Below are 24,640 nucleotides of genomic sequence, written 5' to 3'. Positions count from 1 at the left end.
GCCCTATTCAAGGTTCTGTGTACTTATGTTGTTCGAATAACCTATCCATATAAATTATATTAGGAAATGCGCTAGTCAAAATATAAATTTTGTACCAAATAAACATTTTTTGCTTTAGTCTTACACAGAAGTTAAAATTTTAAAATATGAATCACCATCTGTTTTCAACACCCTGCAATATTGACATTCCTTTGTTCTTCCTCAAGCAAAAGGATTTTTTAATTTGTGTATTTAGTCACTGTCATTGTATACTCTAGGCATTCCTAGATTATATTATCTCAGGCTTAATGTCTCTCTTTTCTTCTGGTTTCATATGTGCCCCCAGCTCTCCTCCCTGTATCATTCTCACATTCAACTTCATTCTTTATACTTAACTAATTGTGCTACAATCAGGTAGTATTGTGCTATCCATTCTGAATTTTTACAGTCATTCCTGTTGCATAATCTGTATCCCTTCAGCTCCAGTTACCCAGTATCTACCTTATTTCTGTCTCCTGATGACCACTGTTCTTAACTGAAATTCTCCAAGTTCATGCATTAATGCTCGTTCATGTCAGTGAGACCATCTGGTATTTGTCCTTTTGCTTCTGGCTAACCTCACTCAGCGTAATGTCCTCAAGATCCATCCATGTTGTTACATGATGTATGACACTATTCTTTCTTACAGTTGCATAATATTCCATCGTATGTATATACCACAGCTTGTTTAGCCACTCATTTGTTGATGTACATTTGGGCTGTTTCCATCTCTTGGCAATTGTAAATAATGCTACTATAAACATTGGTATGCAAATGTCTCTTTGTGTCCTTGCCCTTATGTCCTCTGAATAGATACCTAGCAATGGTATTGTATGGCAATTCTATACTTAGCTTCCTTAGGAACTGCCAAACTACCTCCCATAGCAGTTGTACCATTTTAGACTCCCACAAACAGTGGATAAGTGTGCCTCTTTCTCCACATCATCTCCAGCACTTGTTTTCTGTTTTATTGATAATGGCTATTCTGGTGGATGTGAGATGATATCTCATTGTGGCTTTGATTTGCATCTCCCTAATATCCAAGGAAGTTGAGCATCTTTTCATGTGCCTTTTAGCCATTTGTATTTCTTCTTCTGAGAAGTGTCTGTTCATGTCTTTTGCCCATTTTGTAATTAGGTTGTTTGTCTTTTTGTTATTCAGTTAAACAATCAATCTCTTTATATATTCTGGACTAGACCCTTATCTGATATGTCATTTCCAAATATTGTCTCTCCTTGTATAAGATGTCTTTTTACTTTCTTGACAAAGTTCTTTGATGCACAAAAGTGTTTAATTGTGAGGCGTTCCCATTTATCTGTTTCTTTTTTCAATGTTCATGATTTAGGTGTAAGATCTAGGAAACTTATGTATCTTGTAAGTTTTATAAGATATTTTCCTGCATTTTCTTCTAAAAGTTTTATGGTCTTAGATCTAATGTTTAGGTCTTTGATCCATTTTGAATTAATGTTTGTATAGAGTGTTAGATATGGATGCTCTTTCATTCTTATGCATGTGGATATCCACTATCCAAGTATTGTGTATTAAAGAAACTATTCTGTCCCAGGTGAGTTGGCTTCACTGCTTTATCAAAGATCAATTGTCCATAGATTAGAGGGTCTACACCTGAACATTCTATTCAACTCCATTGGTCAGTATATCTAGTTTTATGTCAACAGAATGCTGTTTTAATCACTGTAGCTTTGTAATACACCTTAAAGTCAGGTAGTGTGAGACCTCCGACTTCATTTTTCTTTCTCAGGATATTTTTAGCTATTCAGGGCACCCTTTCCAGATGAATTTGGTTATTGGATTTTCTATTTCTGCAAAGTGAGTTTTGGGGATTATAATTGGTATTATGTTGAGTCTATAGATCAGTTTAGGTAGAATTAATATCTTAAGCATATTTAGTCTTTTTTTTTTTTTTTTTTTTTTTTTTTTTTTTAAAGAGAGAGGGAGGAAAGGAAGGAAAGACAGAGAAGGAAGGAAGGATGGAAGGAAGGAAGGGAGGAAGAAAGGGAAACATTTTTAAACATTTTCTTGTTTTATTATATTTTGTTTGTTTGTTTGTTTTTTACATGGGCTGGGGCCGGGAATCGAACCGGGGTCCTCCGGCACGGCAGGCAAGCACTCTTGCCCGCTGAGCCACCGCGGCCCGCCACATATTTAGTCTTTTAATCCATTAACATGGTATGCTCTTCCATTTATTTAGGTCTTATGTGATTTCTTCTATTTATTTAGGTCTTATTTGATTTCTTTTAGCAATCTCTTGTAGTTTTCTTTGTATAAGTCTTTTGCATACTTAGTTAAATTTATTCCTAAGTATTTGATTCTTTTGGTTGCAATTGTAAATGGAATTTTTTTTCATGATTTCCCCCTTGTTCTACTTTGCTAGCTGCTGGAATGCAATATACCACAAACAGAATGGATTTTAAAGAGGGGAATTTAATAAGTTGCTAGTTTACAGTTCTAAGGCCAAGAAAATATCCCAATTAAAACAAATCTATAGAAATGTCCAATGTAGGGCATCTAGGGAAAGATACCTCAGTGCAAGAAGGCCGATAAAGTTCAGAGTTTCTCTCTCAAGTGGAAGAGCACATGGTGAACACAGACAGAGTTTCTCTCTTATCTGGAAAGGCACATGGTGAACACGGTCATGGTTCATCTCTCACCTGGAAGGGCACACGGTGAACATGGTGTCATCTGCTAGCTTCTTATCCTGGCTTCCTGTTTCATGAAGCAACCCCAGAGACATTTTCCTTCTTCATCTCCAAAGGTCACTGGCTGGTGGACTCCGCTTCTCATGGCTATTTCGTTCTGCTCTGCTCTCTCTGAATCGCTTTTATCCACAATGCTCCCTCTTTTATAGGACTTCAGAAACTAATCAAGACCCACCTAAATGGATGGAGACATGTTGTCACCTAATCCAGTTTAATAACCACTCTCAATTACATCATATCTCCAGGGAGATAATCTAATTACAGTTTCAAACATACAATGCTGAATAGGGATTAGAAGAAACGGCTGCCTTTACAAAATGGGATTAAGGTTAAAACATGGCTTTTCTAGGGGACATACATACTTTCAAACCAGCACACCCCTCAAATTGCTCATTACTAGTGTATAGAAACACTACAGATTTTTGAGTGTTGATCTTGTAACCTGCCACTTTGCTGTATTCATTTATTTGCTCTAGTAGTTTTGCTGTGTATTTTTCAAGGTTTTTGACATGTAATATCATATCATCTACAAACAATGAGAGTTTTACTTCTTCCTTTCCAATTGTGATGCCTTGTATTTCTTTTTCTTGTCTAATTGCTCTGGCTAGAACTTCCAACAGAACGTTGAGTAACAATGGTGATAGTGGACATCCTTGTATTGTTCCTGATCTTAGGGGAAAAGCTTTCAGTCTTTCCCCATTGAGGATAATGTTAGCTGTGGATTTTTCATATATTCCCTTTATCATGTTGAGGAAGTTCCCTTCTATTCCTATCCTTTGAAGTGTTTTCAACAAGAAAGGATGTTGAATTTTGTCAATGTCTTTTCTACCTCAATCGGGATAATCATGTAGTTTTTCTGGTTTGATTTGTAGATATGGTGTATTACATTAATTGATTTTCTTATGTTGAACCATCCTTGCATACCTGGAATGAATCCTACTTGGTCATGATGTATAATTCTTATATTGTGCTAGTGGATTCAATTGGCAAGAATTTTGTTGAGGAATTTTGTATCTATATTCATTAGAGAGATTGGTCTGTAATTTTCTTTTCTTGTACTATCTTTGTCTGGCTTTGATATGAGGGTGATGTTGGGTTCATAGAATGAGTTAGGTAGCCTTCCCTCCTCTTCAATGTTTTTGAAGAGTTTGAGCAGGATTGCTACTAATTGTTTCTTGTATGTTTAGTAGAAATCACAGGTGAAGCCAACTGATCCTGGACTTTTCTTATTTGAGAGCTTCTTAATGACTAATTCAATTTCTTTACCTGTAATTGGTTTGTTGATATCTTCTGTTTCTTCTTGAGTCAATGTTGGTTGTTCATGTCTTTCTCAGAAGTTGTCCATTTCATCTACGTTGTCTAGTTTATTAGCATAAAGTCATTCACAGTTCTCTTTTTACCTCCTTTATTTCTGCACATTTTAGACCCCAAGGACAAACACAGGTTGAAAGTGAAAGGTTGGGAAAGATATTCCATGCAAACAACGATCAGAGAAGAGCAGGAGTGGCAATACTAATATCCAACAAATTAGACTTCAAATGTAAAACAATTAAAGAGAGAAGGAAGGCCACTATGTATTAATAAAAGAAACAATTCAATAGGAAGACATAGCAATCATCCTCTTTCATTTCTGATTTTATTTATTTGCATTGTCTCTTTTCTTCTGTCAACCTTGTTAAATGTCCATCAATTTTATTGATTTTCTCACAGAGCCAACTTCTGTTTTTGTTTATTTTCTTGCTTGTTTTTATGTTCTCAGTTCATTTGTTTCTGCTCTAATCTTTGTTATTTCTTTCCTTTTGCTTGCTTTGGAGTTAGTTTGCTGTTCTTTCTCTAGTTCTTCCAAGTGGACAGTTAATTCCTCGATTTTTGCTCTTTCTGTGATGGATTGCTTTTCTCTTACTGCTTTCAAAATTCTCTCTTTCTCTTTTATAACTGACATTATTATTAGTAAGTGTCTTGGAATATGTCTATTTGAATCTGTTCTCTTTGGGATATGCTGGACTTCTTGGACCTGTAATTTTAAGTCTTTCATAAGAGTTGGGAAATTTTCAGTGATAATTTCCTCCAGTAGTCTTTCTCCTCCTTTTCCCTTCTTTTCTCCTTCTTGAACACCCACAGTGTGTATATTCATGCACTTCATGTTGTCATTCAGTTGTCATGTCAGTGTCATAAGAACACTGACAGTTCTTATACTTGTGTGCTTTGGTTTGTTCATCAGTTCCCTGAGATCCAATTCAAATTTTTCTTTTTTGCCATTTGCTCTTTTGCGTGTTCGAAATTAGTTGTCCTGTCCATTTATATATATATATATATACATATTTATATTTATATATAATTATATAAATACAATATATGGCCTTCCTTACTATAAAAACTGTCTGAAATATATACTCTTTTTACCATTTTTCCAAGTGGTTATTTCTTTAATTCCAATGCATCTCCAACTTTAGCTTTCATAGCATGAATTATCTATACTTGGAATATTCTTTACATGTAGAATTCCAGATAAGATAGTTTCTTTACATGCTTCCATATATGAGCATTTCTTACCTGGTAGTTTTGAAAACAACTGCTTTGTTGGTTAAACTAAAACCAAATCTATTTGCATAAAAACATGCTGTTGATATTCATTGTTATTATCTTCACAAAAATCATCTTACTGTGGAAATCTCCCTAATTTTATTTGAAACCATATATAATGCCTAGTGATTTATCACATTTTAAAAAACTTTTTAATTGTATAGTATAACATATATACAAAGCAAAAAAATAAAAAAGCAATAGTTTCAAAGCACAGTTGCTGGACAAATCTGAGAGTTTGCTATGGGCTACCATAGGATCCTCTTAGATTTTTCCTTCTAGCTGCCCTATAATATAGGAGGCTAGAAGGCTTAAATTATTTTTTATCACCACAATTGACTTTTTTCTTGCTTTTTTGTTAAAACATATGTATATACAAAAAAGCAATAAATTTCAAACCACAGCACAGAATTAGTTGTAGAACATATTTCAGAGTTTGACGTGGGTCACAATTCCACCATTTTAGGTTTTTACTTCTACCTGCTCTAAGGTACTGGAGACTAAAAGAGATATCAATTTAGTGATTCAACATTTGTTAAATCCTATCCTTTCTGTATAACTCCATCGTCACTTTTATCACATTCTTAACAAAACATCTTTTGCAAAATGTTAACTTTTAGATACATGTTTATTTTATTTGGGCTTAGAACATAAATTGTAGATACTGAATTTCACATACCATGGGCAGGTATGACACCACTGTTCTGGTAAAGGGATCTGTTCACACCTTGTCCTAGTGTGGGTTTTTTTAAAAATATTTTTATTGCCAAGTCTTCACACATACATTCCACACGTGGTATACAATCAGTGGCTCACAATATTATCACATAGTTGTGTTCATCAACATGATCATTTTTTAGAACATTTGCATCATTCCAGAAAAAGAAGTAAAAAGGAAAAAAAAGAAACTTGTATGTATACTTACTCCTCCCTTTCATTGACCACTATTTCCATATACCCAATTATTTTGCCCTGTGTTTCCCCGATTATGTATTTATTCTTTATCCATAGTTTTTTACTCATCTGTCCCTACCCATGATAAAAGGACCAATCAATAGACACGTTCACAATCCCACAGTCACATTGTAAAAGTTATATCTTTATAAATTTGTCTTCAAGAATCATGGCTAAGGAACACAGTTCAAAAGTTTCAGGTACTTCCCTCCAGCTACTCCAATATACCATAAACTAAAAAGGATTATCTATATAATGCATAAGAATAACCTCCAAGATAACCTCTCAACTCTATTTGAAATCTCTTAGCCATTGAAACTTTATTTTGTCTCATTTCTCTCTTCACCCTATTGGTCAAGAAGACTTTCTCAATCCTTTCATGTTAGGTCCTGACTTATCCTTAGAGTTCTGTCCCACATTACCAGGGAGATTTACATCTCTGTAAGTCATGTCTCACATAACAGGGAGGGCAGTGAGTTCACCTGCTGAATTGGCCAGATCTAAGCAACAATAGAGGTTCTCTGGGGCTGACTATTAGGCCCTATTTTAAGTATGCTTAACCTATCCTTTGCAACATAGACGCGAACCCCAAGACCAGGGGCTTGTTCGGTTGTCCCCAATCTGTTTGGTTGTCCCCACTGCTTGTGAGAATATCAGAATTTCTCCAAATGGCAAAGTTGAATATTTCCTACTTTCTCCCCAGTTCCCCAAGGGACTGCAAATAATTCTTTATTCATTGTCCTAGTGTTTTCTTTCTTTCTTTTTTTTTATTATTAATTAACGGAAAAAAAGAAATTAACCCAACATTTAGAAATCATACCATTCTACATATGCAATCAGTAATTCTTAACATCATCACATAGATGCATGATGATCGTTTCTTAGTACATTTGCATCGGTTTAGAAGAACTAGCAACACAACCGTAAAAGATATAGAATGTTAATATAGAGAAAAAAATAAAAGTAATAATAGTAAAAACAAAACAAAACAAAACAAAACAAAAACCTATAGCTTGGATACAGCTTCATTCAGTGTTTTAACATGATTACTTTACAATTAGGTATTATTGTGCTGTCCATTTTTGAGTTTTTGTATCGAGTCCTGTTGCACAGTCTGTATCCCATCAGCTCCAAATACCCATTATCTTACCCTGTTTCTAACTCCTGCTGGACTCTGTTACCAATGACATATTCCGAGTTTATTCTCAAATGTCGATTCACATCATTGAGACCATACAGTATTTGTCTTTTAGTTTTTGGCTAGACTCACTCAGCATAATGTTCTCTAGGTCCATCCATGTTATTACATGCTTCATAAGTTTATCCTGTCTTAAAGCTGCATAATATTCCATCGTATGTATATACCACAGTTTGTTTAGCCACTCGTCTGTTGATGGATATTTTGGCTGTTTCCATCTCTTTGGAATTGTAAATAACACTGCTATAAACATTGGTGTGCAAATGTCCGTTTGAGTTTTTGCCCTTAATTCCTTTGAGTAGATTCCCAGCAATGGTATTGCTGGGTCGTATGGCAATTCTATATTCAGCTTTTTCAGGAACCACCAAACTGCCTTCCACAGTGGTTGCACCATTTGACATTCCGATCAACAGTGGATAAGTGTGCCTCTTTCACCGCATCCTCTCCAGCCCTTGTCATTTTCTGTTTTGTTGATAATGGCCATTCTGGTGGGTGTGAGATGATATCTCATTGTGGTTTTGATTTGTATTTCTCTAATAGCCAGGGACATTGAGCATCTCTTCATATGCCTTTTGGCCATTTGTATTTCCTCTTCTGAGAGGTGTCTATTCAAGTCATTTTCCCATTTTGTAATTGGGTTGGCTGTCTTTTTGTTGTTGAGTTGAACAATCTCTTTATAAATTCTGGATACTAGACCTTTATCTGATATGTCATTTCCAAATATTATCTCCCATTGTATAGGCTGTCTTTCTACTTTCTTGATGAAGTTCTTTGATGCACAAAAGTGTTTAATTTTGAGGAGTTCCCATTTATTTATTTCCTTCTTCAGTACTCTTGCTTTAGGTTTAAGGTCCATAAAACCACCTCCAATTGTAAGATTCATAAGATATCTCCCTACATTTTCCTCTGTTTTATGGTCTTAGACCTAATGTTTAGATCTTTGATCCATTTTGAGTTAACTTTTGTATAGGGTGTGAGATATGGGTCTTCTTTCATTCTTTTGCATATGGATATCCAATTCTCTAGGCACCATTTATTGAAGAGACTGTTCTGTCCCAGGTGAGTTGGCTTGACTGCCTTATCAAAGATCAAATGTCCGTAGAAGAGAGGGTCTATATCTGAGCACTCTATTCGATTCCATTGGTCGATATATCTATCTTTATGCCAATACCATGCTGTTTTGACCACTGTGGCTTCATAATATGCCTTAAAGTCAGGCAGCTTGAGACCTCCAGCTTCGTTTTGTTTCATCAAGATGTTTTTAGCAATTCGGGGCACCCTGCCCTTCCAGATAAATTTGCTTATTGGTTTTTCTATTTCTGAAAAATAAGTTGTTGGGATTTTGATTGGTATTGCATTGAATCTGTAAATCAATTTAGGTAGGATTGACATCTTAACTATATTTAGTCTTCCAATCCATGAATATGGTATGCCCTTCCATCTATTTAGGTCTTCTGTGATTTCTTTTAGTAGTTTTTTGTAGTTTTCTTTATATAGGTTTTTTGTCTCTTTAGTTAAATTTATTCCTAGGTATTTTATTCTTTTAGTTGCAATTGTAAATGGGATTCGTTTCTTGATTTCCCCCTCAGCTTGTTCATTACTAATGTATAGAAATGCTACAGATTTTTGAGTGTTGATCTTGTAACCTGCTACTTTGCTGTACTCATTTATTAGCTCTAGTAGTTTTGTTGTGGATTTTTCCGGGTTTTCGACGTATAGTATCATATCGTCTGCAAGCAGTGATAGTTTTACTTCTTCCTTTCCAATTTTGATGCCTTGTATTTCTTTTTCTTGTCTAATTGCTCTGGCTAGAACCTCCAACACAATGTTGAATAATAGTGGTGATAGTGGACATCCTTGTCTTGTTCCTGATCTTAGGGGGAAAGTTTTCAATTTTTCCCCATTGAGGATGATATTAGCTGTGGGTTTTTCATATATTCCCTCTATCATTTTAAGGAAGTTCCCTTGTATTCCTATCTTTTGAAGTGTTTTCAACAGGAAAGGATGTTGAATCTTGTCAAATGCCTTCTCTGCATCAATTGAGATGATCATGTGATTTTTCTGCTTTGATTTGTTGATATGGTGTATTACATTAATTGATTTTCTTATGTTGAACCATCCTTGCATACTTGGGATGAATCCTACTTGGTCATGATGTATAATTCTTTTAATGTGTTGTTGGATAAGATTTGCTAGAATTTTATTGAGGATTTTTGCATCTATATTCATTAGAGAGATTGGCCTGTAGTTTTCTTTTTTTGTAATATCTTTGCCTGGTTTTGGTATGAGGGTGATGTTGGCTTCACAGAATGAATTGGGTAGTTTTCCCTCCGCTTCGATTATTTTGAAGAGTTTGAGGAGAGTTGGTACTAATTCTTTCTGGAATGTTTGATAGAATTCAGATGTGAAGCCGTCTGTTCCTGGACTTTACTTTTAAGGAAGCTTTTGAATGACTGATTCAATTTCTTTACTTGTGATTGGTTTGTTGAGGTCATCTATTTCTTCTTGAGTCAAAGTTGGTTGTTCATGTCTTTCCAGGAACCCGTCCATTTCATCTAAATTGTTGTATTTATTAGCGTAAAGTTGTTCATAGTATCCTCTTATTACCTCCTTTATTTCTGTGAGGTCAGTAGTTATGTCTCCTCTTCCATTTCTGATCTTATTTATTTGCATCCTCTCTCTTCTTATTATTGTCAATCTTGCTAAGGGCCTGTATTAGTTAGGGTTCTCTAGAGAAACAGAATCAACAGGGAACACTTGCAAATATAAAATTTATGAAAGTGTCTCACGTGACCGTAGAAACGCAGAGTCCAAAATCCACAGGGCAGGCGCCGAAGCTGATGACTCCAATGGATGGCCTGGATGAACTCCACAGGAGAGGCTCACCAGCCAAAGCAGGAATGCAACCTGTCTCCTCTGAGTCCTCCTTAAAAGGCTTCCCGTGATTGGATTTAGCATCACTAATTGCAGAAGACACTCCCCTTTGGCTGATTACAAATGGAATCAGCTGTGGATGTAGCTGACGTGATCATGACCTAATCCTATGAAATGTCCTCATTGCAACAGACAGGCCAGCGCTTGCCCAATCAGATGAACAGGTACCATAACTTGGCCAAGTTGACACCTGTCCCTAACCATGACAGTCCACCCCTTGTCAACTTGGCACATATATATATATATATATCACCTTAGACCATACTTAATTTCCAAATGAAAACAAATAAGCACACATTTTTTCTTTTACCTGACAACACTCAACTGTGCTGCATACAACTGGAAACACATTAAATCTCTCCAGAATAGCGTGCAAATCCTTGGGCAGCATTCATTCTTAAACTTGATATCTTACAACTTAAATAGTATAACACAAACAAAACAGCATTACAGTCCTTGTTTCTGTAACTAATCATGTGGTCGAAGTTCATATTTATCACTACCTTCTTCCACTACCCATTCCATGTTCCCTTTCCCCTCAGCAAGCAATTCAGCTGGCCGTGGTTCTTTGCCTGGTGGGGTGACCCAAACCTTCATTCCTGAAGTCTCAGAGCCATTAGTGGTCCTGCCTGGATTGTGTTGTTGCAATTTTCCATTGATTTTGATCACAGGGCATGGTAGTACTAATAGACGCCCCAGGGGATCTCCTGTATTCCAAGAAAACTCTTCTTTACCTCCATTATGTAGTTGCAGTCCTACTTCCTTCTGATAGTCAGGGTCAATTACCCCAGACAATAATGTAATCCCCTTCTTGGTGTGTTGATCCAGAGGCATAAGTAGCCCAAAGTGGCCAGGTGGCAATCTTAACTTCCAGTTCAGTGGTATCACTGTTGTTTCTCCTGGAGAAAGCACACCCCGTTTTGGAACTAAAACCTGTAGACCAGCAGAACTCAGGGTAGCAGGGACAGGAAGCAAAAATTTTCCTAGTGGATCACTAGGAGTAATAGTGAGTGGCACCACACCCATTTCCACCCCTTGGTTCCTGGACCCATGGATCCTGGCTATGGGAGAAACAGCACCATACAGCGGATGCTGATTCAGAGCATACACAGCTTCCTGGAGAACATTACCCCAGCCTTTCAAGTTTTTGCCACCTAGTTGGCACCGTAATTGAGTTTTCAAAAGGCCATTCCACCGTTCTATCAATCCAGCTGCTTCTGGATGATGGGGAACATGGTAAGACCAGAGAATTCCATGAGCATGTGCCCATTCCCACACTTCATTTGCTGTGAAGTGTGTTCCTTGATCCGAAGCAATGTATGTGGAATACCATGACGATGGATAAGGCATTCTGTAAGACCACGGATAGTAGTTTTGGCAGAGGCATTGCGTGCAGGGAAAGCAAACCCATATCCAGAGTATGTGTCTATTCCAGTTAGAACAAATCACTGCCCCTTCCATGAAGGGAGTGGTCCAGTGTAATCAACCTGCCACCATGTAGCTGGCTGGTCACCTCGGGGAATGGTGCCATATCGGGGGCTGAGTGTGGGTCTCTGCTGCTGGCAGATTGGACACTCAGCAGTGGCTGTAGCCAGGTCAGCCTTGGTGAGTGGAAGTCCATGTTGCTGAGCCCATGCATAACCTCCATCCCTACCACCATGACCACTTTGTTCATGAGCCCATTGAGCAATAACAGGAGTTGCTGGGGAAAGAGGCTGACTGGTATCCATAGAACGGGTCATCTTATCCACTTGATTATTAAAATCTTCCTCTGCTGAAGTCACCCTCTGGTGTACATTCACATGGGACACAAATATCTTCATGTTTTTAGCCCACTCAGAAAGGTCTATCCACATACTTCTTCCCCAGACCTCTTTGTCACCAATTTTCCAATTATGGTCTTTCCAAGTCCCTGACCATCCAGCCAAACCATTAGCAACAGCCCATGAGTCAGTATACAAACGCACCTCTGGCCAGTTTTCCTTCCAAGAAAATGAACAACCAGGTGCACTACTCGAAGTTCTGACCACTGGGAGGATTTCCCCTCACCACTGTCCTTCAAGGACACCCCAGAAAGGGGTTGTAGTGCTGCAGCTGTCCACTTTTGGGTGGTACCTGCATATCGTGCTGAACCATCTGTAAACCAGGCCCGAGTTTTCTCTTCCTCAGTCAATTCACTGTAAGGAACTCCCCAAGAGGCCATAGCTCTGGTCTGGGAAAGAGAAGGTAATGTGGCAGCAGGAGTGGAAACCATGGGCATCTGTGCCACTTCTTCATGTAATTTACTTGTGTCTTCAGGACCTGCTCTGGCTCTATCTCGTATATACCATTTCCACTTTACAATAGAGTGCTGCTGTGCACGCCCAACTTTATGGCTTGGTGGGTCAGACAACACCCAACTCATGGTAGGCAACTCAGGTCTCATGGTAACTTGGTGGCCCATGGTTAAGCGTTTAGTCTCTACTAAGGCCCAGTAGTAGGCCAAAAGCTGTTTCTCAAAAGGAGAGTAGTTATCTGCAGCAGATGGTAAGGCTTTGCTCCAAAATCCTAAGGGTCTGCGTTGTGATTCTCCTATAGGGACCTGCCAAAGGCTCCAGACAGCATCTCTATTTGCCACTGACCCTTCCAGCACCATTGGATCTGCTGGATCATATGGCCCAAGTGGCAGAGCAGCTTGCACAGCAGCCTGGACCTGTCACAGAGCCTCCTCTTGTTCAGGTCCCCACTCAAAATTAGCAGCTTTTCTGGTCACTCGATAAATGGGCCAAAGTAGCACACCCAAATGAGGAATATGTTGTCGCCAAAATCCAAAAAGACCAACAAGGCATTGTGCCTCTTTTTTGGTTGTGGGAGCGGCCAGATGCAGCAATTTATCCTTCACCTTAGAAGGGATATCTCGACATGCCCCACACCACTGGACATCTAGAAATTTTACTGAGGTGGAAGGCCCCTGTATTTTTGTTGGATTTATCTCCCATCCTCTGACACGCAAATGCCTTACCAGTAAATCTAGAGTAGTTGCTACTTCTTGCTCACTAGGTCCAATCAACATGATATCATCAATATAATGGACCAGTGTGATGTCTTGTGGGAGGCAGAAACTATCAAGGTCTCTGCGAACAAGATTATGACATAGGGCTGGAGAGTTGATATACCCCTGAGGTAGGACAGTGAAAGTATATTGCTGACCTTGCCAGCTGAAAGCAAACTGTTTCTGGTGGTCCTTACTAATAGCTATTGAGAAAAAAGCATTTGCCAGATCAATAGCTGCATACCAGGTACCAGGGGATGTATTGATTTGCTCAAGCAATGATACTACATCTGGAACAGCAGCTGCAATTGGAGTTACCACCTGGTTGAGTTTACGATAATCTACTGTCATTCTCCAAGACCCATCTGTTTTCTACACAGGCCGAATAGGAGAGTTGAATGGGGATGTGGTGGGAATCACCACCCCTGCATCTTTCAAGTCCTTAAGAGTGACAGTAATCTCTGCAATCCCTCCAGGAATACGGTATTGCTTTTGATTTACTATTTTGCTTGGTAGGGGCAGTTCTAGTGGCTTCCACTTGGCCTTTCCCACCATAATAGCCCTCACTGCACGAGTTAGAGAACCAACGTGGGGATTCTGCCAGTTGCTCAGTATGTCTATGCCAATTATACATTCTGGAACTGGGGAAATAACTACAGGATGGGTCTGGGGGCCCACTGAACCCACTGTGAGACGGACCTGAGCTAAAACTCCATTGATCACTTGACCTCCATAAGCCCCCACTCTGACTGGTGGTCCAGAGTGACGTTTTGGGTCCCCTGGAATTAATGTCACTTCTGAACCTGTGTCTAATAATCCCTGAAATATCTGATCATTTCCTTTTCCCCAATGCACAGTTACCCTGGTAAAAGGCCGTCGGTCTCCTTGGGGAAGACTTAGAGGAAGGTCAACGGTATAAATTTGTGGCAGTGTAACAGGTTTCTTCCCCATAGGGACCTGGCCTCCCCTTCATTCAAGGGGCTCAGGGTCTGTAAACTGTTTCAAGTCTGGAAATTGATTAAGGGGCCGTGACTCTGTGTTTTTATAATTCAGGTTAGACTTCTGTTCCCTTGACCTAGAACTCTTTTGTTTATACAGCTCCAACAAGAATTTAGTAGACTGCCCTTCTATTGTATTTCTAGGCACCCCATGATTTACTAGCCAATGCCACAAATCTCTGCGTGTCATATAATTTTGATGCCTCCTTTGAGTTTGTTGTCTATTATAATACCCACGTCTACCCTGTCTTTGGTGATTAAGTGCTGCCACCTGGCTTCTGCCAACTCGGGATCCTGTCATCCCCATTGTGTTTAAGGATTCCAGCTCAGTGACAGCAGTTCCTACAGTAATATCTGACCTACAGAGAAGTGCAACCACAGAGCTCTTGAGGGATGATGGTGCTAGTCTCACAAACTTATTTCTCACTGTTCTGGTAAAAGGTGCATCTTCTGGACATTCCTGGGGTGTAAGAGCAGGCTTTGCATGATAAATCCACTCTAACATCCCAATCTCTCTAAGCCTCTGGATCCCCTCATCTACATTATACCAGGGCAGTTCTGGCATTTCAACCTCAGGTAATGTTGGCCACCTTTTGATCCATGTTTCAACCAACCACCCAAACAAGCTGTTAACACCTTTTCTATCTGCTCTAGCTATAACATTGAATGCAGAATCTCTGCTTAGTGGGCCCATATCAATAAATTCAGCCTGATCCAGCCTTATATTCCTCCCACCATTATCCCACACTCTTAAAATCCATTGCCACACATACTCCCCTGATTTCTGTCTATATAAATTGGAAAACTCACACAGTTCTTTTGGAGTATAACGTACCTCCTCATGTGTGATACTTTGTACCTCACCTTTAGGGGCCTGTTGGGACTTTAGTCTAGTTATAGGTCTAGAAGAAATGAGGGGTGGTGGGGGTGGGTCATGAAAAGAATTAGAAATATCTTCCAAGCCATTTGCTTCAGGGCTTTCATTTGCAGTTTCATCTGGTGAAACAGGATTAATAACTCTAGGGCTAATCCCTTCAGGAGGAGGTTGGGTGGCCAATTCCTCAAGGCAGGCTGGAGGTGGGGCGGCTATGTCCTCAGGGCAGACTATGACAGGGTTATCTAAAGAAGGCTCAGCATGGTCTAGGGTTTCAACCTCACCCCCAACATCATTATCAATCCGTATGTCACCATCCCATTTTTCAGGGTCCCACTCCTTTCCAATCAATGCCCTCACTTTAACGGCAGACACATGCAAGACTGAGATTTCAGTTTACGTTGTAAAGTTGCTACTCTAACAATAAGATTCTGAGTCTGATTTTCAGAGATCTCAAGTCTACGGCTACAGGAAATAAAATTTTCCTTCAGGATACTCATAGAAACCTCTACATCTTTCAGACGGCACTTAAGCTTCTTGTTTGAAGCCTTAAGCCCATCCCTTTCACCCTTTAATGTAGACAGTGTATCTAACAACAACCAACCAACATCTCTATAACTCTTATTTCTACAAAACTCTGTAAAGGTGTCAAAAACATTATCCCCCAGAGTCTGGCTTCGTACAAGCAAAGCATTAGGAGAATCGAATGATCATATTTTGACTATGTCCTTTGCCAACTCAGTCCATGGATTGGGAGTGTCATTCTGATTACGGGAATCAGAGTCCTTAGTGTCTCTGAGCTCAGTCAGAGTAGAAAACCATACATAAAAACCCATTTTTAAGATTCTCTTCCTTAAGGACCACTCCTGGTACCAAGATGTATTAGTTAGGGTTCTCTAGAGAAACAGAATCAACAGGGAACACTTGCAAATATAAAATTTATGAAAGTGTCTCATGTGACCGTAGAAACGCAGAGTCCAAAATCCACAGGGCAGGCTCCGGAGCCGATGACTCCAATGGATGGCCTGGATGAACTCCACAGGAGAGGCTCACCAGCCAAAGCAGGAATGGAACCTGTCTCCTCTGAGTCCTCCTTAAAAGGCTTCCCATGATTGGATTTAGCATCACTAATTGCAGAAGGCACTCCCCTTTGGCCTATTACAAATGGAATCAGCTGTGGATGTAGCTAACGTGATCATGACCTAATCCTATGAAATGTCCTCATTGCAACAGACAAGCCAGCGCTTGCCCAATCAGAGGAACAGGTACCATAACTTGGCCAAGTTGACACCTGTCCCTAACCATGACAGGGCCCATCAATCTTATTGATTTTCTCATAGAACCAACTTCTGGTCTTATTGATTTTCTCTATTGTTTTCATGTTTTCAATTTCATTTATTTCTGCTCTAATCTTTGTTATTTCTTTCCTTTTGCTTGCTTTGGGATTAGTTTGCTGTTCTTTCTCCAATTCTTCCAAGTGGACAGTTAATTCCTGAATTTTTGTCTTTTCTTCTTTTCTGATATAGGCATTTAGGGCAATAAATTTACCTCTTAGCACTGCCTTTGCTGCGTCCCATAAGTTTTGAAATGTTGTGTTTTCATTTTCATTCGCCTTGAGGTATTTACTAATTTCTCTAGCAATTTCTTCTTTGACCCAGTCGTTGTTTAAGAGTGTGTTGTTGAGCCTCCACGTATTTGTGAATTTTCTGGCACTCCGCCTATTATTGATTTCCAACTTCATTCCTTTATGATCCGAGAAAGTGTTGTGTATGATTTCAATCTTTTTAAATTTGTTAAGACTTGCTTTGTGACCCAGCATATGGTCTATCTTTGAGAATGATCCATGAGCACTTGAGAAAAAGGTGTATCCTGCTGTTGAGGGATGTAATGTCCTATAAATGTCTGTTAAGTCTAGCTCATTTATAGTAATATTCAGATTCTCTATTTCTTTATTGATCCTCTGTCTAGATGTTCTGTCCATTGATGAGAGTGGGGAATTGAAGTCTCCAACTATTATGGTATATGTGTCTATTTCCCTTTTCAGTGTTTGCAGTGTATTCCTCACGTATTTTGGGGCATTCTGGTTCGGTGCGTAAATATTTATGATTGTTATGTCTTCTTGTTTAATTGTTCCTTTTAGTAGTATATAGTGTCCTTCTTTGTCTCTTTTAACTGTTTTACATTTGAAGTCTAATTTGTTGGATATTAGTATAGCCACTCCTGCTCTTTTCTGATTGTTATTTGCATGAAATATCTTTTCCCAACCTTTCACTTTCAACCTATGTTTATCTTTGATTCTAAGATGTGTTTCCTGTATACAGGATATAGAAGGATCCTGTTTTTTAATCCATTCTGCCAATCTATGTCTTTTGATTGGGGAATTCAGTCCATTAACATTTAGTGTTATTACTGTTTGGAAAATATTTTCCTCTAACATTTTGCCTTTTGTATTATATATATCATATCTCATTTTCCTTCTTTCTACACTCTTCTCCATACCTCTCTCTTCTGTCTTTTTGTATCTGACTCTAGTGCTCCCTTTAGTATTTCTTGCAGACCTGGTCTCTTGGTCAGAAATTCTCTCAGTGAGTTTTTGTCTGAGAATGTTTTAATTTCTCCCTCATTTTTGAAGGACAATTTTGCTGGATATAGGAGTCTTGGTTGGCAGTTTTTCTCTTTTAGTAATTTAAATATATCATCCCACTGTCTTCTAGCTTCCATGGTTTCTGCTGAGAAATCTACACATAGTCTTATTGGGTTTCCCTTGTATGTGATGGATTGTTTTTCTCTTGCTGCTTTCAAGATCCTCTTTCTCTTTGACCTCTGACATTCTAACTAGTAAGTGTCTTGGAGAACGCCTATTTGGATCTATTCTCTTTGGGGTGCGCTGCACTTCTTGGATCTGTAATTTTAGGTCTTTCATAAGAGTTGGGAAATTTTCAGTGATAATTTCTTCCATTAGTTTTTCTCCTCCTTTCCCTTCTCTTTTCCTTCTGGGACACCCACAACACGTATATTTGTGCGGTTCATATTGTCCTTGAGTTCCCTGATACCCTGTTCAAATTTTTCCATTCTTTTCCGGATAGTTTCTGTTTCTTTTTGGAATTCAGATGTTCCATCCTCCAAATCACTAATTCTATCTTCTGTCTCTTTAAATGTATCATTGTAGGTATCCATTGTTTTTTCCATCTTTTCTACTTTATCCTTCACTTCCATAAGTTCTGTGATTTGTTTTTTCAGTTTTTCTATTTCTTCTTTTTGTTCAACCCATGTCTTCTTCATGTCCTCCCTCAATTTCTCGATTTCCTTTTTGAAGAGGTTTTCCATTTCTGTTCGTATATTCAGCATTAGTTGTCTCAGCTCTTGTATCTCATTTGAACTATTGGTTTGTTCCTTTGACTGGGCCATATTCTCAATCTTCTGAGCATGGACCGTTATCTTCTGCTGCTGGCATCTGGGCATTTAGTCAGATTTCCCTGGGTGTTGGACCCAACAAGGTTGTAAGATTTTTCTGTGAAATCTCTGGGTTCTGTTTTTCTTATCCTGCCCAGTAGGTGGCGCTCGTGGCACACGTTTGTCTCACGTGTTTGGAAGGGATCCCCCCGTTCACCGTTCTCCGCGGCCTGGGGATTTCCTATCCAATTCTCTCAGTTGGTTCGGGGGGCCGCGCGTGGTGGGGGCGTCAGCCGCCGCGGCTTGAGGGGACCCTGTGGCTCCTTTATTAATTTCCCTATTGGTGTTTGGTTGGACCCAGTCCCTGCCACTGTCGGAAATTCCCTCCTCTCCCTGGAGGGGTGTCGGTCACTGGCCACAGCGGGCCCGGGGAATTCGCTACCGGACCAGGAGGCCGCTGCGGCCTGGGGAATTCGCCACCGGACCAGGAAGCCGCCCATGGGGGAGGGCCACCGCGGCTTGGTTAGCCCTCTTATCCGAGACTCCTAACCGGACCAGGAAGCCGCCCGCAAAAGAGGGGCGCCGGCCGCCGCGGCTTGGGAAACTTGCCTCTCCGAGACTCTCAGCCGGCCCGGGAAGGAGGGAGGGAGGAGCTCCGGCCGCCACAGCTGCCGCTGCTCGGGGGGTCACGCGCTGCTCTGGGATCTCACCGCAGCCGAGTCTCGCAGTCAGACTAGCCAGTCCAGACTGGGGTACGCTGTGTGTCCATTCCCTGCCGTGGCCCGGGAGATGTTCTGCACTGTTTCTGTTCACCTAGTAGTTGCTCTGGAGGAGGAACTAAGACGCACGTACCTTACTAAGCCGCCATCTTCGTCCTGCCTCCTGTCCTAGTGTTTTAATGAAACTTGGATGCAGATGCAAAAGACTTAGATTTCAATGGATTTGCCTTTTAATATTGGCAGATTGAAATATTACCATATCATGTAATTTCTTCAAGATACTATGAAGAATTGAATGTCAATACTTGGTGTTACAGAAGTTGTAGGTCATCTATTATACTACTATTTCTGTTTTCATTTTATTTCTTTCCTTTTGGGTATGTGATTTTTTTTTCTTTGCAGCATTTAGTAGGGAAAGAGTTTTCATTTGCCATGTATATTAATGTCTGTGTACATATATATGTGTGAAGCCAACATTAGTTTTAATTTGCTGTATTTAACAATAAGATGTTAAGCTCTCCTGTTCTTTTGCCATTGTATATTTTTATGTTTATATTTATTGGACATATGCTATGTGGCAGCCTGAGCCAACCACTGGGAGCAATAATGAAACATAATTCCTTTCCTCAGAAGTTTTCAATCTGTTGGTTTTTGATTTGGTGTCAGCCTAATCCCCTCAGTCCTGGCACTATTCCTGCATGTTCTAGCATCTGCTTGTATCTTCTTTTCTTTTTAGTGGCATTAGCCTGAGACAAGTCAAGTTCTTTATGCCCTTGCTTGGTGATTATTGTAAATTTCAATGTTCTTTTAGGGTCAGGAAAGTATATGTCAATGATCTTGTAAAGATGGCATACACATCTTTTAGAGCATATTCTATTTTTGAATGATTGGCAATTAATTTTTTCATTGGTCACTACATTGTAGGATAGTCATAAATGAATGAAGCACAGTTTGAGTTTGACACCTTTAGAGAGACCTTGAAGCAAAAGAAGAACCTTTAAATCTACTGAGAATGATCCTTAGAATAATTTAAAAGGTACTACAGATGTTTTGTACCCTTGAAAACTCTTTGAATGGCAACTTTATATAATATATTATATTAGGTTTCCCTTACTCAGCTGTTTGTCAAACCAAGAATTGTTTTATTCCTGAATTAAGAAGTTTGAACTCCCATCGTGCTATGATTTTATTATATACCTTTGCTTCTGTAAGACATTAGAAGAAAAGGCATCATTTAAAAAATATGATTTATTTTGCAGTCTTAAGTTCACAAGTGCCAACAAGCTGGCTCTTTTGTAGATTTATATTTATCAATATATTTCACTATTTTTCATGAGGTAAGGTATTTTGTAGAGGAGAAAAGGAGCATATAAGTTCACTTCATTACATCCGAAAGACAATCAGAAAGACATAAGTCTTCATGCTTCTTTCCACAAGGAATGGGGATCAGGTGAGGGGAAGTAAAGGAAGCCTCCTTTTGGCTAACTTGATTTTCCTTAAATTTAAAATTTTATCATTTGTTCAGTATTAATGTTAGTCTTTCCATTCATATAAGTACACTTATGATGTCTGCTTAAAGAACTTCAAATTTCTGTAGAAACAGTTTCATTTTAATTTCAGGTCATTTCATTGTGAATCTAATTTGTTATACTTATACCAAAGTCCTTATGTTAATTTGAAAGTCTTTGCCTCAGTGACTTTTAAAGACCATTAGGCTGGTATAATTTTTTACCCAACTTTTCTTGGGTAAAATAATTCTCATAATCAGTCCATTCCTGAGAAGATTCAGCCCTTCCTGAGAAGTCCTGCTATGTGAGATAAAAAAGATAATGATAGTGATTCTAATGATAGGGAAATAATACAGGCATAATAGGATATGTCTGTTGACTCCTTAACTTACTCTCATAGCTCTTGGTCTTCATAAGGCTAAAATCATTACTTATTCTTACCTTTTTTTTACTTCAATACATAGGGTTGTGAACTGATTTCAACTCCTGATCAAGACTACACTGACTTTACCAAGTGCCTCCAAGTGCTCCAAAAGAAGATAAAAGAAAAAGACCTACAGGTAAGATGTGAGCATATTTGATGATTAAAAGTCTTTTTATTACCAAATCTGTGAATATCATGTTTTTATATGTGAAATAGTTACTTATTTTTATCAGACTTTTTTTTGTATAAGGATTAAATTTTTGCTTATTTTCCAAAAACATGGCATTGTATCATAGAAAGCTTTTGAGAGTACAAGTAACCAGAAATGCAGTTCCACCTGATCTCAATAATAAAGTGAAACAGGACAATCTTTAGATACAGCTAATCATATCTCATGCACTGTTTCCCTTGGCTATGTAGGATTTGTCTTCAAACTAGTTCTCAAATCATCTTCACAGGTTGCCTGCAGCAGCATTTTACCCCTTCCATTGAAAGTGGACAAAGGGAGATATCACTTCCCACTATCATCAAACTCCTATATTCTATCATTTATTTACTTAGTTGAGGTAGTTTAATTCTCTCCTCTCTTCAAAGAAAAGCCTCGTTAGCTCTTATAAATGACAAGTAACTCAGTCTTCAAATCCAATGAAAACAACTGAGTGAAAATAATATCTCTGGTAGCGTTGTTGAACTATACCAAATGTATTGTGCTACTTCCAGCTGCTAAAATCCAATTTATTTTCTTAAAAATGGAAATCTGCTAATTGAGTTATTTTTTTTCCAGCTATACCTGTTTTTTTTGTTTCTTTGGAGAAAAATTATAAAACTTCACAATTGTGTTTCAATTTCCTAGCACCTCTACTGAAAAGATTAAAAGCTGAAAATGCTATTATGTGAGTATTATTTGTTGTATCTAATTAATGGTATCAACTACAGTATTCAGTCATTGACTCCCCAAAACAAATAAATCATGCCTCAAACTGAAGGCCCAAAGTCTAGAGGAATCCATTCTCCCAAGATTAGGCAAAATTTCACAAAGTCAGAGTTCCTACCCATAATAAACTATGGAAACCACTGGGTATCCTCTTCCATTCTAACTTGTTTTGCTTGCCTCACTATGCTATGGTGAAGTCCATACCTTCAAATATCTTCCAGTCTTAGAGAAAAAGCTGATATACAGATGTCTGTAGAGAAAATTTATACTGTAATCAATGCCATGACTTCCTTTTTATTAAAAAAAAATTAATTGTAATATATATATATATAAAGCAAAGAAATAAAAAGCAGTAATTTTCGCAGCACACTTCAACAAGTAGTTGTGCTACCATTCCACTATCTGAGATTTTTCCTTCTAGATGCTCCAAAACACTGGAGGCTACAAGGAATATTAATACAATGATTCAGCAGTCATACTCGTTTCTTAAATCTTATTTTCAGTTACACATCCTTCTTCTCCTCTTATCCTTCTCCTAAACTATAGTGATCTTTAGGCAATGCCTGTTCTGACTTTTTCATGTTCAGAAGTGGTGTTGACATTAAAGGTTAGGAGGATATAAACAATCAGTAATCTTGGAGAGGCTGGTCCTTTTGGTTTTCAGAATTTATCTGATCTAGGAACACTACAGGAGTTATAGGTTCCAGGAGAGCAAACAGTGCATGAAACCTCTGTAGAGTCTCAGTTTGAGCCCTACATATTTGTATTTTTATTTATTTATTCATTTGTAGGTACAAAGGCAAACAAAACACGGTAATCGTTTTAATAAACAGCAAAGCAGGGCAGGCCACACTGGTTCGGGAGACCCGGGATCAATTCTTGGTGCCTGCCCAAGCCAAAAAAAAAGCAATCATTTATAAATGATTTCTTCTCTATTGGAGAAGCTAATATGGTTATTGTTGTACGTCTCACTTAGAAATGAGCTGTTTTGGTGTCCATTTAAAATATTTTCTTTTCTTTTGTTATAAATTTCTCTTCCCCCATTTCTTTTTCCTTTTGTTTTGTCACATAGTTGTGTGTGCATCACCATGGTCATTTTTAGAATGTTTGTGTCACTCCAGAAAAAGAAATAAGAAGAAGAAACCCATACGTTCCATACCCCTTACCCCTCCCTCTTATTGACCCTTGGTATTGCAATCTACCCCAAATTTTTTGCCCCTCATTATTTATTTTTAGCCTTATTTTCTTACTCAAACAGCATATAGATGGAATTGTATTTTAATCCATTCTGCTAATCTGCATTTTTTAATTGGTGAACTTAGCCCATTAACATTCAGAGTTATTATTATAAGGCGTTTCTTGAATCTGCTATCTTATCCTTTGGTTTTTATTTCTCAAATCTATTTTTTTCTGTCTCTCTTTTTATCTTTTAAATGACCCTTACTAATACTCTTCACTTCTTTACACTCCTCCAGAACTCGCTCTTCTATTTTTTCAACTGACAGAACTCCCATTAGTATTTCTTTTAGGTAGGTCTCTTGTTAACAAATTCTCTTAACATTTCTTTATCTGTGAATTGTAAAAGCAGATCGTAAATCTATGATCTTATCCTTTAGTTTTATTTGTCAGATCTGTGTATTATTTTCCCTATCTCTCTTTTTATCCTTTAAATTACCATTACTGGAACTCTTCAATTCTATGCCCGCCCGCCTCCAAACATCCCTCTCCTATCTTTTTTTTTTAATCAAGGTCTCTTCTTGATTAGTTCTCTCAGTCTTTGTTTTTGGAGATTTTAATCTCTCCCTCAATTTTGAAGGACAGCTTGACTGGATAAAGAATTCTTGGCTGGAAGCCTTTCTTATTCAGGATCTTAAATATGTCATATCACTGCCATGTTGAATTCCATGGTACCTGTTGAGTAGTCCAAACTCAGTTTTCTGTTTTTCTCACGCTGCTTTCAGGACTTTCTGTTTCTCCTCAACATTTTGATTAGTATATGTCTTAGAGTAGACCTATTTGAATTTATTTTATTTGGAGTTTGTTGGGCCTTTTTGATTTGCATATTTATGTCTTTTACGAAGGTTCAGAGTTTTTCCTTGTATCTTCAACTAATTTTCCCAGCCCTTTACTCTTCTCTTCTTTTGAAACACCAATGATTCTTATATTTGAAAGCTTCTTGTAGTCATCATCTCCTTTAGAATCAGTTCCATTTTTTGTATCTTTCTTTCCATTTGTTCTTTTGTGCACTCTATTCAATTGTTGTGTCTTTCAGCACACTTATTCTTCCTGCTGCTTCTTCGAATTTGCTATAGTGTGTCCCTAGTGTATTTCTAATTTGGTCTATTGCATCTTTCA

General features: G+C 38.4%; 1 protein-coding gene across 5 annotated transcripts in view; it reads left to right on the top strand.

The window, feature by feature from the left end:
* TPK1 (thiamin pyrophosphokinase 1) overlaps nt 1-24,640 on the top strand; it is a 323,853-nt gene that overhangs the window by 152,800 nt on the left and 146,413 nt on the right. For all 5 annotated transcript variants that reach the window (XM_077148616.1, XM_077148604.1, XM_077148613.1 and 2 more), the window contains exon 6: nt 21,392-21,487. In XM_077148616.1, coding sequence (XP_077004731.1) covers nt 21,392-21,487 — 96 coding nt within the window. The remainder of the gene's footprint in view (nt 1-21,391; nt 21,488-24,640) is intronic.

The sequence above is a fragment of the Tamandua tetradactyla genome, chromosome 1, assembly GCF_023851605.1.
Source record: "Tamandua tetradactyla isolate mTamTet1 chromosome 1, mTamTet1.pri, whole genome shotgun sequence".
Lineage (NCBI taxonomy): Eukaryota > Metazoa > Chordata > Mammalia > Pilosa > Myrmecophagidae > Tamandua > Tamandua tetradactyla.
This window is presented reverse-complemented; position numbering and strand designations above follow the sequence as displayed.